Source organism: Oncorhynchus nerka, linkage group LG21, assembly GCF_034236695.1.
Source record: "Oncorhynchus nerka isolate Pitt River linkage group LG21, Oner_Uvic_2.0, whole genome shotgun sequence".
Classification (NCBI taxonomy): Eukaryota; Metazoa; Chordata; class Actinopteri; order Salmoniformes; family Salmonidae; genus Oncorhynchus; species Oncorhynchus nerka.
In genome coordinates, this window is record NC_088416.1 from 30604329 (window position 1) to 30619123 (window position 14795).

Here is a 14795-nt window from a genome sequence, read left to right on the forward strand (position 1 = left end):
AGCTGAAACAATGCCTGTTGAATTAAATCTAACATTTATTAGCAAGTGCATCGGTGATGTCGTACCCACAGCGTCTATTAAAACATTCCCAAACCAGAAACTGTGGATTGATGGCAGCATTCGCGCGAAACTGAAAGCGCAAACCACTGCTTTTAATCAGGGCAAGGTGACCGGAAACATGACCAAATACAAACAGTGTAGCTATTCCCTCAGCAAGGCAAACAAACAAGCTAAGCGTCAGTATATAGACAGAGTAGAGTCGCAATTCAACGGCTCAGATGCAAGAGGTATGTGGCAGGGTGTAACGCACTTCTATGAGTAGTGGGTGCGGAGTCAGGCGCAGGGAACAGAGGGTAAAGGACAATTGTTTTTTATTCCAGCGCAGGAAAACGGTCACGCCAAAACACCAGGCGCATAACAAAGACCGGCCCAAAAACAGGACCCAACCAGTCACAAGAAAATCGCACAAACACAAACAGAGGAAATAAACCCGCACAAAAGCAGGCGGGCATCACCGGCTTAAATAGCCCAACTAAAACCTAAACAAGAAACAGGTGTAACCAATATGACAAAACCAACAGAAGAGGGAAAAGGGATCGGTGGTAGCTAGTAGACGACGACTGCCGAGCGCCGCCCAAACAGGAAGAGAAGCCACCTTCGGTGGGAGTTGTGACAGTACCCCCCCCCACCCCGACACGCGGCTCCAGCAGCGCGCCGACACCGGCCTCGAGGGTGACCCGGAGGGCGAGGCTCAAGGCGATCCGGATGGAGGCGATGGATATCCGTCAACAGTGACGGATCCAAGATATCCCCCACCGGTACTCAGCACCTCTCCTCCGGACCGTACCCCTCCCAGTCCACGAGGTACTGCAGGCCCCTCACCCGGCGTCTAGAGTCCAGAACAGCACGTACTGTGTACGCCGGGGACCCCTCGATGTCCAGAGGGGGCGGAAGGACCTCCGGCACCTCACCTTCCTGCAGGGGACCAGCTACCACCGGCCTGAGGAGAGACACATGAAACGAGGGGTTAATACGATAGTAAGAAGGGAGTTGTAATCTATAACACACCTCGTTTATCCTCCTCAGGACTTTAAATGGCCCCACACACTGCGGCCCCAGCTTCCGGCAGGGCAGGCGGAGGGGCAGGTTTCGGGTCGAGAGCCAGACCCCATCCCCCGGTGCAAACAAGGGGGCCTCACTGCGGCGGTCAGCGCTCCTTTTCTGCTGTCCACCAGCTTGCTTAATTAAGGGATTCCTGGACGTCCCTCCAGGTCTCCTTAGGGCGCTGCACCCACTCCTCCACCGCAGGAGCCTCGATCTGAGTCTGATGCCACGGTGCCAGGACCGGCTGGTAGCCCAACACGCATTGAAACGGTGACATGTTCGTGGAGGAATGGCGGAGCGAGTTCTGAGCCACCTCTGCCCATGGGACGTACCTCGCCCATTCTCCTGGATAGTCCTGGCAATACGACCGCAGAAACCTACCCACCTCCTGGTTCACTCTCTCCACCTGCCCATTACTCTCTGGGTGATAACCCGAGGTCAGGCTGATAGAGACCCCCAGACGCTCCATAAACGCCCTCCAAACTCTGGACGTGAACTGGGGACCCCGATCAGAAACAATGTCCTCATCAAATCAAATCAAATGTATTTATATAGCCCTTCGTACATCAGCTGATATCTCAAAGTGCTGTACAGAAACCCAGCCTAAAACCCCAAACAGCAAGCAATGCAGGTGTAGAAGCACCTCGTGCACCCCGTAGTGCTGGAAGACGTTGGCAAATAGGGCCTCCGCAGTCTGTAGGGCCGTGGGGAGACCGGGCAACGGGTGGAGACGGCAGGACTTAGAAAACCGATCCACAACGACCAGGATCATGGTGTTCCCCTGAGACGGGGGAAGATGGGTAAGAAAGTCCACCGACAGATGAGACCACGGCCGTTGTGGAACGGGAAGGGGCTGTAACTTCCCTCTAGGTACGTGCCTAGGAGCCTTACTCTGAGCGCACACCGAACAGGAAGAGACATAGAACCTCACGTCCTTAACTAAGGTGGGCCACCAGTGCTTCCCCCTAAGACGCCGCACGGTCCTCGCCACACCAGGATGACCCGAAGAGGGTAGTATGTGAGCCCACCGAATCAATTGATCACGGACACCAAGCGGCACGTATTTAAGACCTGTAGGACATTGCGGAGGCGCAGGTTCCAATCGTAACGCCCGCTCAATGTCCGCGTCCACCTACCATACCACCGGTGCCACCAGCCTTGAAGCTGGAAGGATGGTAGTAGGATCGATGGGCCGATCCTCGGTGTCATAGAGACGGGACAGCGCGTCCGTCTTCGTGTTGAGGGAACCTGGTCTATACGAGATAGTGAACCTAAATCTGGTGAAAAACATGGCCCACCTTGCCTGACGAGGATTCAGTCTCCTCGCTGCACGGATATACTCCAGAATACGGTGGTCAGTCCAGATGAGGAAAAGGTGCTTGGCCCCCTCAAGCCAGTGTCTCCACACCTTCAGGGCCTTTACCACAGCCAACAACTCTCGGTCCCACACATCATAGTTTCGCTCTGCCGGACCGAGCTTCTTTGAAAAGAAAGCGCAGGGGTGGAGCTTCGGTGGCGTGCCCGAGCGCTGTGATAGCACGGCTCCAACCCCAGCCTCGGACGCGTCCTCCTCCACTATGAACGCCAAAGAGGGGTCCAGATGTGCCAACACGGGAGCATAAGTAAACAGCGCCTTCAAACGATTGAACGCTCTGTCCGCCTCTGCCGACCACCGTAAACGCACCGGCCCCCCCTTCAGCAGTGAGGTAATGGGAGCCGCCACCTGGCCAAAACCCCGGATAAACCTCCGGTAGTAATTGGCAAACCCTAAAAACCACTGCACCTCATTTACCGTGGTCGGAGTCGACCAATTACTCACAGCCTTAACGCGGTCACACTCCATCACCACCCCCGAGGTGAAAATGCGATAACCCAGGAAGGAAACGGCTCGTTTGGAGCTTAACGTACAGGTCATGCTCCAGTAGTCGCCCAAGTACCTTGCGCACCAGAGACACATGCGCGGCGCGTGTGGCGGAATAGATCAGGATATCATCAATATACACCACCACACCCTTCCCGTGCAGGTCCCTAAGAATCTCGTATACAAAGGATTGAAAGACGGCTGGAGCATTCTTTAACCCATACAGCATGACAAGGTACAGATGTGGTACTAAACGCGGTTTTCCACTCGTCTCCCTCCCGAATACGCACCAGATTATACGCACTCCTGAGGTCCAGTTTCGTGAAAAAACCTGCTCCGTGAAATGATTCTACCGCCATAGCGATGAGAGGTAGCGGGTAACTAAACCCCACTGTGATGGAATTGAGACCTCGATAATCAATGCACGGACGCAGACCTCCCTCCTTTTTTTTCACAAAAAAGAAACTCGAGGAGATGGGTGACGTGGAGGGCCGAATGTACCCCTGTCCCAGAGATTCCATGACATATGTCTCCATAGCCAACATCTCCTCCTGTGACAATGGGTACACGTGACTCCTGGGAAGTGCAGCATTTACCTGGAGGTTTATCGCGCAATCCTCCTGTCGATGAGGTGATAATTTGGTCGCCGTCTTCTTACAGAAGGCGATAGCCAAATCGGCATACTCTCAGGGAATGCGCACAGTGGAAACCTGGTCTGGACTCTCCACCGACGTGGCACTGATGGAAACTCCTATACATCTACCTGAACACTCCCCTGACCACCCCTGGAGAGCCCCATGTTTCTATGAAATCCTGGGATTGTGACTAGCCAGCCAGGGAATCCCCAGCACCACTGGAAATGCAGGTGAATCGATAAGGAAGAGACTAATCCGCTCCCTATGATCCCCCTGCATTAACATGTCCAGTGGAACCGTGGCCTCCCTGACCAGCCCTGACCCTAACGGTCGGCTATCTAAGGAGTGCACGGGGAAGGGTGGATCTATCGGCACCAGTGGATCCCCAGCTTACGGGCGAGTCCGCAATCCTTAAAGTTCCCAGCTGCGCCTGAATCGACTAGCGCCGTATGCTGGAGAGAGGGAGAAAACTCAGAAAAATAAATTAATACAAACATGTGACCAACAGGGAGCTCTGGGTGAGTTTGGTGCTGACTCACCTGGGGTGACCGAGAAGTGTTCTGCCTGCCCTCTCGACTCCCAGACGAGCTCCTCCAGCACCGGTCGGAAGTGTGTCTGCTCTGACCACAGCTGGCGCAGGAAGAGCCTCCTCCGGTACCCCTCGATACGGCCCCCCCCTAACTCCATAGGTATGGGAGCGGGAGGGCCAGGAGGTAGAACTGACAGGACCCTTTCTGAACGCCCGCGGGCAGCTAGCAGATTGTCCAGTCGGATCGACATGAGTTCATCAAGGGAGAGAGTGGCGTCCCGACAAGCTAGCTCCCTGCGTACATCCTCCCGGAGGCTGCACCGGTAGTGGTCCATCAGGGCCCTGTTATTCCACCCAGCCCCAGCGGCCAAGGTCCGGAACTCCAGCGCGAAGTCCTGCGCACTCCTCGTCTCCTGCCTAAGGTGGAACAGCCGTTGAACTGCCGCTCGGCCCTCCGGAGGGTGGTCGGTCGAACACGGCACGGAAACGGCGGGTGAACTCTGGGTAGTGGTCCCTAGCCGAGTCTGGGCCATTCCAAACTGCGTTGGCCCACTCCAGGGCTCGGCCCGTCAGGCAGGAGACAAGGACGCTCACACTCTCTTCACCCGAGGGAGTCGGCCTCACAGTAGCCAGGTACAGCTGGAGCACTCCAACGTGCTCCCTCGGGTGCGCGAGACGAAATGCGCTGGGGCCGGACGCTGCCGGAGGAGTAGGTGGAGTCGTCGGAGGAGCTGGATGCGAGGTAGGGAGACCACTCCTCTCCCATCGGTCCATTCTCTCCATCATTTGGTCCATCGCCGACCCAATCCGATGGAGGATGGCCGTATGATGGAGGACGCGCTCCTCCATAGATGGAAGGAGGGTGGCCGCTGCTCCTGCTGACTCCATGGTGGTGCGGGCTTCTGTAACGCACTTCTATGAGTAGTGGGTGAGGAGTCAGGCGCAGGGAACAGAGGGTAAAGGACAATTGCTTTTTATTCCGGTGCAGGAAAACGGCCACGCCAAAACACCAGGTGCATAACAAAGACCGGCCCAAAAACAGGACCCAACCAGTCTGGAGAAAAACAAGAAAATCGCACAACCACAAACACGAACAGAGGAAATAAACCTGCACAAAAGCAGGCGGGCATCACCGGCTTAAATAGCCCAACTAAAACCTAAACAAGAAACAGGTGTAACCAATATGACAAAACCAACAGAAAAGGGAAAAGGGATCGGCGACTGCCGAGCGCCACCCGAACAGGAAGAGGAGCCACCTTCGGTGGGAGTCGTGACACAGGGTCTACTGTCCATCATGGATCACAAAAAGAAAACCATCACCGTCACGGACCAGGATGTCTTGCTCCCAGGCAGACTAAATAACTTTTTTGCCCGCTTTGAGGACAATACAGTGCCACTGACACTGCCCGCAACTAAAACAAGCGGACTCTCCTTCACTGCAGCCGACGTGAGGAAAACATTTAAACGTGTCAACCCTCGCAAGGCTGCAGGCCCAGACGGCATCCCCAGCCGCGCCCTCAGAGCATGCGCAGACCAGCTGGCTGGTGTGTTCACGGACATATTCAATCAATCCCTATTCCAGGCTGTTGTTCCCACATGCTTCAAGAGGGCCACCATTGTTCCCGTTCCCAAGAAAGCTAAGGTAACTGAGCTAAACGACTACCGCCCCGTAGCACTCACTTCCGTCATCATGAAGTGCTTTGAGAGACTAGTCAAGGACCATATCACCTCCACCCTACCTGACACCCTAGACCCACTCCAATTTGCTTACCGCCCAAATAGGTCCACAGACGATGCAATCTCAACCACACTGCACACTGCCCTAACCCATCTGGACAAGAGGAATACCTATGTGAGAATGTTGTTCATCGACTACAGCTCGGCATTTAACACCATAGTGCCCTCCAAGCTCGTCATCAAGCTCGAGACCCTGGGTCTCGACCCCGCCCTGTGCAACTGGGTACTGGACTTCCTGACGGGCCGCCCCCAGGTGGTGAGGGTAGGCAACAACATCTCCACCCCGCTGATCCTCAACACTGGGGCCCCACAAGGGTGCGTTCTGAGCCCTCTCCTGTACTCCCTGTTCACCCACGACTGCGTGGCCACGCACGCCTCCAACTCAATCATCAAGTTTGCGGACGACACAACAGTGGTAGGCTTGATTACCAACAACGACGAGACGGCCTACAGGGAGGAGGTGAGGGCCCTCGGAGTGTGGTGTCAGGAAAATAACCTCACACTCAACGTCAACAAAACTAAGGAGATGATTGTGGACTTAAGGAAACAGCAAAGGGAACACCCCCCTATCCACATCGATGGAACAGTAGTGGAGAGGGTAGTAAGTTTTAAGTTCCTCGGCGTACACATCACAGACAAAGTGAATTGGTCCACCCACACAGACAGCATCGTGAAGAAGGCGCAGCAGCGCCTCTTCAACCTCAGGAGGCTGAAGAAATTCGGCTTGTCACCAAAAGCACTCACAAACTTCTACAGATGCACAATCGAGAGCATCCTGTCGGGCTGTATCACCGCCTGGTACGGCAACTGCTCCGCCCACAACCGTAAGGCTCTCCAGAGGGTAGTGAGGTCTGCACAACGCATCACCGGGGGCAAACTACCTGCCCTCCAGGACACCTACACCACCCGATGTCACAGGAAGGCCATAAAGATCATCAAGGACAACAACCACCCGAGCCACTGCCTGTTCACCCCGCTATCATCCAGAAGGCAAGGTCAGTACAGGTGCATCAAAGCTGGGACCGAGAGACTGAAAAACAGCTTCTAGCTCAAGGCCATCAGACTGTTAAACAGCCACCACTAACATTGAGTGGCTGCTGCCAACACACTGACTCAACTCCAGCCACTTGAATAATGGGAATTGATGGGAAATTATGTAAAATATATCACTAGCCACTTTAAACAATGCTACCTAATATAATGTTTACATACCCTACATTATTCATCTCATATGTATACGTATATACTGTACTCTATATCATCTACTGCATCCTTATGTAATACATGTATCACTAGCCACTTTAAACTATGCCACTTTGTTTACATACTCATCTCATAAGTATATACTGCACTCAATACCATCTACTGTATCTTGCCTATGCCGCTCTGTACCATCACTCATTCATATATCTTTATGTACATATTCTTTATCCCCTTACACTTGTGTCTATAAGGTAGTAGTTTTGGAATTGTTAGCTAGATTACTTGTTGGTTATTACTGAATTGTCGGAACTAGAAGCACAAGCATTTCGCTACACTCGCACTACCATCTGCTAACCATGTGTATGTGACAAATAACATTGGATTTGATTTATATTCATCCCACCATCCACTGAAAATATGTTTGCCAGTTCCTTGTGTGTCAGTGACAACACTCACATTATGCCTTTCCTTGCCACATCAGACAATCCCAAACTCCAATACAATACTCCTTTTTTTATTTTACATTTGTCTCAAACAAATGTCTCTTCCATAAATATGTAGTCTATTTGGGCCATATTCACATATTTTACATTGATCATTTCAGTAATACAGAAAACAGGAAAATAACTATAAATTAGCGATTCTGCTTTGGATCTTTAGAAAAAAAGGTTTTCAAAAACTACATTTGCCATTTTAGTACACAATACAACACCACTCTGTTCATAGACACACAGTTCAACAGACAGATCTGAAAGATGATGCAAGACTTTCACACAAAAAGACTACTCCTTGGTCAGGTCAATGACAAAAATGACCAATTCTCTATTTCAATGTAGGCAGCCCACTTGTGTGACAACACAACTCTTCTTTCTGAATCCATTGACATGTCCTTTACATCCATATGCACATTGTTACAATTACTACTCAAGACGTAATTATAATTTCCCCATGAATATGTAAGTTGTTAGTTTTGGCATTTTACCAGTAGGCATCAGTTCATGTACTGACGTGAGAACACAAGAATTAACACAAAAAAAAACATTTTTTCCAAACAAGTACATTACAACTGTGGATGACAAGGGTATAAAAATGAATAAAAAAAGAGAGAATCTATGGATATGTTAATAATATGGTATAGAGACAGTATGGTTTAGAGGCATACAGCACATTATGTAAACAATTGTGCTGAAATGTACAATATCAACAGCTAGGCTGTGTCCAGCACAGCTTTGAGAGCAGGTTCTAAAGTCCATTATAGTGAGAGAGTCTAAGCAATGTTCATTCAAAAGAGCTGCTCTTTCCCAAAAAGGGCATACCAGTCTCTACGGGCACTCTTCTTCTCTGTGTCGACAGATTCAGTCCCTTTCTGGTCTGACCCTGACCAGTTGATATTTAGTGCACATTCCAGCAGCACTGCACCTTATGTTGCCTGTTTGTCTGGGTGGCTCTTTAACTTGTGGAACTTAACACTGTCAAGCTTTTCAAACCTCTTGCCACAGTGTTCGCAGGTGAAGTTGTAGTGGGCCTCGGGGGTGTGTTTCTTCATGTGCCAGTTGAGAGATGCTCGCTGGCGACACTGGTACCCACAGATCTCACACCTGCAGAAGAGGTAGAGGGGTGGAGGAGGGAGACGAGATAAAGGGGGAAAATGTAAGATGATTCTAATCTGCAGAAAGTGTTTTTAGGAGTGCAATGTAGTCATTTCTGTTTATGAGACACAATTGCATATATTGTACAAAACCAAAATATAAAATGTGTAGAGAAAATGAAATAAACCGTCTGGGTGTAAAAACTTGAGTGATCAAAGTGTTTCACTCACTGAAGGGGCGTCTCTCCTGTGTGCGTGCGCCGGTGAACCTCCAAGTGATTCTTCCTTTTGAACGATTTCCCACATGTTTCACAGATGAAGTCTCGGACTCCTACACAAAGTTTGACGGAAAAATTCTAATCAAATCAAATTTTATTTGTCACATGTGCCGAATACAACAGGTGTAGTAGACCTTACCGTGAAATACTTACTTACAGGCCCTTAACCAACAATGCAGTTCAAGAAATTGAGTTAAGAAAATATTGACTAAATAAACAATAACGAGGCTATATAAAGGGGGTACCAGTACCGAGTCAATGTGTGGGGGTACGGCATCTGCGACAAACTTAGTTTAAAAAATGAAGGGACAAGCCCAAGTTAGTTGGGCGTGGGCACAGCCTGGAGGTGCAGAATTCATATACTTGTAATATTGAGTCCCCAGGACAGCTCACAAATCATATAGCCTCTCTGCTGATTGGGGCTCTCATCAATTAGATTTTATTTCGAAGTGGTTCAGAATCCCCATTAGACATTATTGCTTAAATCAGTTAGTGTATTTAACAGCCATTGTATTTGGCAATTCTAAATGACCATTCTACAGACCATTGTAAAGTTGGGTGATTTTACAACCAGGTCAGCAATCATTTCACGGGCAGCACGGTTAGATAAGAAGCATCACCCAGTAAAGTTCCATACGGTCAAAACCATTAGCTTTAGAGATGGGTTGACATTCCAAGCTGCATTATATAGTACATATCATAGCAGGATAAATATGAATACATTATTACTAGCTCATGCACCACTGTACAGTATAGCCCAGATTTAGAGTTGTTTGTGCCCACCTGAGTGGATGATCATGTGGCGATGCAGGTGGTTGGACAGATAGAACTTCTTGCCACAGCCGGGGTGGGGGCACACCTTGGTCCTCCCCTTCCTGTGAACCAGATTCACATGGTTCTGCAGGGAACATACAAAGAAAAAAAAGTACATATTATGAATCACAGCATGAAATGGTATTTACAGCAACATGTGTGCATTTGTATTATCTTTATTCGTAACTTGATGGCACGACAAGGTCAAGGTGTTCCAACTCAAGGCAAAAGCTGAAGTGTAGAGTACCTAAAAGGGCCTATTTACCTGAAAGCTGCTGATGGCTACATAGACTTGACTACAGCCTTCATACGGACAGTGGAACATCTTGAGCATTCCGTCTGCCTCGATGACAGGACCTCGTCTGCTCCTTCTACATCTGAAATAGAAAAGAGGGTGATGCCCGTGGTTCGTCTACAGAAGTGCTCTGAGGAAGTCAAGATGGGAATGAAAATGGCATGTCCATCTAAGTTTGTCTCTACAGATATGATCCCCATAATTCTCCATGCTGGCCACTCACCTGCTTAGGCCCCTCTGTAGCTCCCTTTCACAGGTGGGCTCCAAGCCATGAGACTCAACACTGGGCTGGAGCAGCTCCTTGTCACTCAGGCCTGAGAGAAAAATATCTCAAACCATTGGAATAGCAAGCTATTCATCATTGATTTTTGTCAATGTCAGTATCCATTAAATGAGCATATACAACAATTACAGCATATTCTAATGCATTGTCTGTTGGTGTAAGCAAAGGCTAAAATACTCTGTGCCAGCAGTACCTGTGATGGATTCTTCCTCTGTCGTCCTAAAGTCTGCCACTGACTGGCACATTTGGTTGTAAGCCATGCCCTCTATGACAGTGCAGGTGACCTCCTCCACGTCTCCACCCCCCATGTTGAGCTGGATGCCCTCGGATGCCAAAGCCTCGTAGCTGGGGCCAGTGATGATGATCAGCTATAAATGACAGGGAGAGGGACATAGGATAGGCTACATGTTAATATTACTATATAAAGGCAGTGCTTTCAGGGACGAGAAACACTTGATTGTGATAAAATTCCAAGACAAATGACTAATGAGTATTTTTCTTAACCTGAGAACCATCCAGAGTTTCTCGCTGGTCTGGTATCTCACAGGTGGTCCCCACAGTCTGTAGTGTCTGAGAATCAAACAGCTCCCCTTGCCCAGGCACCTGCATAGAGGCTGGGACTGGATGGAGGATGGTCTGAGTGTCTACACCAACTATGTCACCCATTGTCTGTGTGGTGTCCTGCTCATTGGCTTTGTCCAGTCTGTCAGTTAAGGATGCGGTCACTACAACACACTCATAGCCATCTTGTGATGTACCATCTCTTCTCAGGTCCTCCGCCTCCTCCTCTGGGTTGATGTCCTCCCCTACAGCATTGTAACCGGTCTCCTCCTCGTCAGACTCCTGGGCTTGCTGTCTGCCTGCCTCCATCACCACCTCCATCTCCCAGACAGACTGATTCTCAGAGAGATGCTCCATTAGTGGAGTGTCTTTGGATGGGGCCTCCGTCCCTGGGAGCTGGCTGAGAGCTGTGGCCTGCTCCACCTGATCCATAGTCACCGGGGCTCCGGCCACTTCCAAATCCCCTCCTGCATCTAGGAAAGAGAAGGTTACAGAATACGGATGCATTTAAATACAAGTTACCTTGTTTATTTCAAATCAGTGGTTCCCATACAATTACATGTGACCCAGAGCAATTAAAAGCCAAATTAGCATCTGAATGTTCGGTATTTCTTACCAGTGAGCTGTATGTGGGCATCTGTCTCTCTCCTCCTCCTGGTCATGATTCCTCTGGTATCCTCTGTCCTTGTGTCACTATCAACTTCCTCCTCAGTCTCTGTCTCCATCTCAGGCTCACTGACCCCTCTTGGTGGCGAGGAGAGGTGCTGCACAAATGAATGGTCAGCTTCACACTGCCAGATAGCAGAGGTGGAGAATCCAGGTTGGGGTTCCAGAGCTCTGAGCTGCGGTTCATGTGGGCAGGTCTGGGAGTGATCCTGGTACCAGGTCACCATGCTACAAAGGCTAGACACTCTCTCATTTTTCCCTGTAAGAAAATAAGTATCAACAGTGACATAAATGTAATCAATCAATCCCTCATGTAGGGATACTTTTCTTACATTTACATTTACATTTAAGTCATTTAGCAGACGCTCTTATCCAGAGCGACTTATGGTTAGGTGGATACAATGCGTTGTTCTTTCTTACCTCTCTTCAGTTTCGTACAGACTTCTGGGGTTGTCTTCCTAGCGGCCAGGAATATAAATATGAAGTTATTGCATGAGGATACTGTGTTAACGTTAAGCACTATTGAGTTGATAGCCCGAGCTAGCTAACCCAATTGATTGAAGGAGGTGGCCTGGGGAAGGGACTCACATTTAAGAGAGGACGAGAGAGGGGATAAGCTAGCTAAACAATATTAGTTACTATCTAGCTTGATATTCTGATTTGATGTATTATTAGTAAACATACCCTCCGTATTTTTGCTGGTATCTCATCCCGTACGTGGAGTTGAGCAGGATTAGGTACTCGGCAAGTCCAGCGTCACTCAAACTCGTTCGCCGGCGAAGCTCACTCCAAACCTTGTGAGATTCTCCAAGATAAACTCGCCTAACATCATACTTCTTGCGGGACTCGAGGCGTCTTTGTGCTCGGTCAGAATCCGTGAGCCTGGGACGGCCTCTACAACGCCTCAAAATTGATTTTATTTGATCCCCAGCTTCTTCAGCATCCAGGGGACCCTCTTCTCCTCCATAGCCATCCGCCATCTTGACAACAGCTGTCTGTTGTTGTCATTCCTAGCGGAAGTTGTCTTACAGGAAGTGACACCACTTGGCGGGAAACAAAAATGTTCTTTGCAGATCACGCATTGAGCAGAACGTTTTATCAACGATAAACCAAGTTCATACATGTAGATAGATAGCCATAGAAAGATATGGCCGATATTTTGATGCATGTCTTTAGGACATTTATCAAACAGAATGGAAAAACGAAGGATTTCAAAATCATCGCACCATCAAAATGCAGTACCTTGGTGGTCGGAGACTGTAGCGTCAACCGTTCGTTATTGCTACTTGCTGCGGTGACAGCTGCCTCTGAATTGGGGCTCAAAGTCTCATTTTTCACTCAGGTTCAAATTCAGAGCCTTCCAGGATCATTACACGAATCCATGTCCAACCTGAGCCCCGACAATTTGAAGGTAATTAGCTATTTACATACTACTAAGCCTTAATAACAACTACCCAACTAGCCTCCAGCATCTGTGTTATTTGGCACTACCTTGATAAACATGACATAACACACAGTAACACACTCCCTATTGAAATCATTGGTCAGCCCACTGACCTAACAATGTCTTATGACATCAAGCACTTTTATTTTGTGCCATGTTCAATTGGAAGATGTAGCAAGTTAATTATACATTTGTATGTCCTAAGCACCCCCAATCAGTCACAGAGATGTGCATTACTTATCAGCACAAAACATGTCTGATGGGCCCACGGCCAAGTTCTCCCTAAAAATCAGAGGGAGAAAATGTTTTCCTGAAAAGTCCTAAACAAACTTCTGATTATTGGCATGAATTTATTGCAGAAAATCACGTTTTCATACCCCAGGTCCTTGGAAGATTTGCTTCAGGACGTGGCCTCTTTGCATGAATCAGCCTCTGGATCTGCTGCCCCTCCGTCGCTGATCATCGTGGACGGACTGGAGGGCTACCTGCGCGGGCCTGGGGTGAGTGGTGGCCTTCAGCAGGCGGAGCAGTCCTCTGCTGCCCCTCCGTCGCTGATCATCGTGGACGGACTGGAGGGCTACCTGCGCGGGCCTGGGGTGAGTGGTGGCCTTCAGCAGGCGGAGCAGTCCTCTGCTGCACACATCTCTGCTCTGCTGTATGACACGGCTGCATTTCTCTCACAGACCTTGGAAGAGAGAGCCGCTAGTCTGGCCCCCTGTCGGGTCATAGCCTCGTTCCAGTCCGAGTGGGAAGGGCATGCTAGTGGGGACTCCTCAGACCCTGTCCTCTCAGTGTTAGACCGCTACTTTCAGGTTAGGTGTACCTTGGACCAGGACTGGAACTCTGCCCCTGCTGTAGCAGGACCACAGGACACGTGGCATGTTTACCTCTCTGGTGCTGGGATCACAGAAGACCCTATTGCTAAGGATGAGGAGGACTCAAGTCTGGCACGAGAATGGCGACTAGTCATTTGCCCCAATCGCTCAATGGAGTTTACAATGGTTTGAAATCTATTAAATGACTTACTAGTGGACAAGGAAGAAATAAAAGACATGCAAAAAACATATATACTTATATTAAACAATTGCATTCCCAAAGACAGATGCAAGGGGAACAGTTTTTTTCCCCATTGTACAAAATGGCTTTCACTAGTGTATACAAAAGTTTTCAGCAAGGTTTTTATGTGAATTAAACCACTCTGACTGAATCGTACCGTTCCTGACTGCTTTGGCACAATATCATTTGAGTCTGTTCTCCTCCCTTGCCCTGTTGTCTTCTCTCCTACACAATGTGACTTCACATTCAACCATTCAATTCTAATTTACATGACTTTTCTGTCTAACTGTTGTGCTTGTGGCGCTTTCTAAAATAATTTGTAGAGGGAAGATTAGGCTGATGTTATAGACGGGACAGCAGAGAACATCACGAAAACGATGTGCACTCTTCAATGGGGCAGAAGGCTGTGTGTTGTCATTCTGGATGGCCAGATAGCTAACAATAATGACAAACTGCCAAGTGGCTCGTTTCAGCTAGTTTTTATCTTGTTCTTGATACCATGTCTTGTTTTGACTGATGTCACGTCTACGCTAATATGGTAAACATTAGCTAGCTAACCACCAACTGTAACTATGTATTTGAGACAACAAGTGCTCATTGTACAACCTTTATGATTTCAATAAACATTGGAGATGAAATATAGTGTACATGTTGTCAACAATCTAAGCCAACCCCTTCGATTTTGCCACATAGTTGTGCACCTGTTGGTTTTATTGCTAAACAACCAACCCATCTATAGATA

At 48.9% G+C, this 14795-nt stretch overlaps 2 protein-coding genes across 3 annotated transcripts; one reads left to right on the forward strand and one right to left on the reverse strand.

Moving 5' to 3' along the window:
* Window positions 1-7567: 7567 nt before the first annotated feature.
* Window positions 7568-12638, reverse strand: LOC115110557 (zinc finger protein 653-like). Of its 2 annotated transcripts, none has more exons than XM_029636316.2 (10): window positions 12238-12638; window positions 11974-12011; window positions 11504-11812; window positions 10831-11360; window positions 10520-10694; window positions 10267-10357; window positions 10014-10125; window positions 9719-9833; window positions 8889-8988; window positions 7568-8667 (listed from the first exon to the last, which is right to left on the reverse strand). In XM_029636316.2, the coding sequence occupies exons 1-10, from the start codon at window positions 12531-12533 to the stop codon at window positions 8490-8492; spliced, it is 1944 nt and encodes a 647-aa protein (XP_029492176.1). In that variant the 5' UTR covers window positions 12534-12638; the 3' UTR covers window positions 7568-8489. The 2 variants fall into 2 exon arrangements, with proteins under 2 accessions (XP_029492176.1, XP_029492175.1); XM_029636315.2 differs by having other exon boundaries at window positions 10267-10372.
* On the forward strand, window positions 12598-14691 carry LOC115110558 (uncharacterized). The gene is made up of 2 exons (XM_029636318.2): window positions 12598-12964; window positions 13357-14691. Exons 1-2 carry the CDS (start codon window positions 12701-12703, stop codon window positions 14002-14004), a joined length of 912 nt encoding a protein of 303 aa, XP_029492178.1. The 5' UTR covers window positions 12598-12700; the 3' UTR covers window positions 14005-14691.
* The last annotated feature ends 104 nt before the right edge of the window (window positions 14692-14795 follow it).

Bases quoted from the DNA above. Each gene is read 5' to 3' on its own strand.
- LOC115110557 (XM_029636315.2), bottom strand. From the start codon at position 12,533: ATGGCGGATGGCTATGGAGGAGAAGAGGGTCCCCTGGATGCTGAAGAA. The intron at 10,695-10,830 runs GTTAAGAAAAAT...TGTCATTTATAG, and splicing joins AAACTCTGGATGGTTCTCAG to CTGATCATCATCACTGGCCC. The intron at 10,373-10,519 runs GTACTGCTGGCA...CAATGGTTTGAG, and splicing joins AGAGGAAGAATCCATCACAG to ATATTTTTCTCTCAGGCCTG.
- LOC115110558 (XM_029636318.2), top strand. From the start codon at position 12,701: ATGGCCGATATTTTGATGCATGTCTTTAGGACATTTATCAAACAGAAT. The intron at 12,965-13,356 runs GTAATTAGCTAT...AATTTATTGCAG, and splicing joins TGAGCCCCGACAATTTGAAG to AAAATCACGTTTTCATACCC.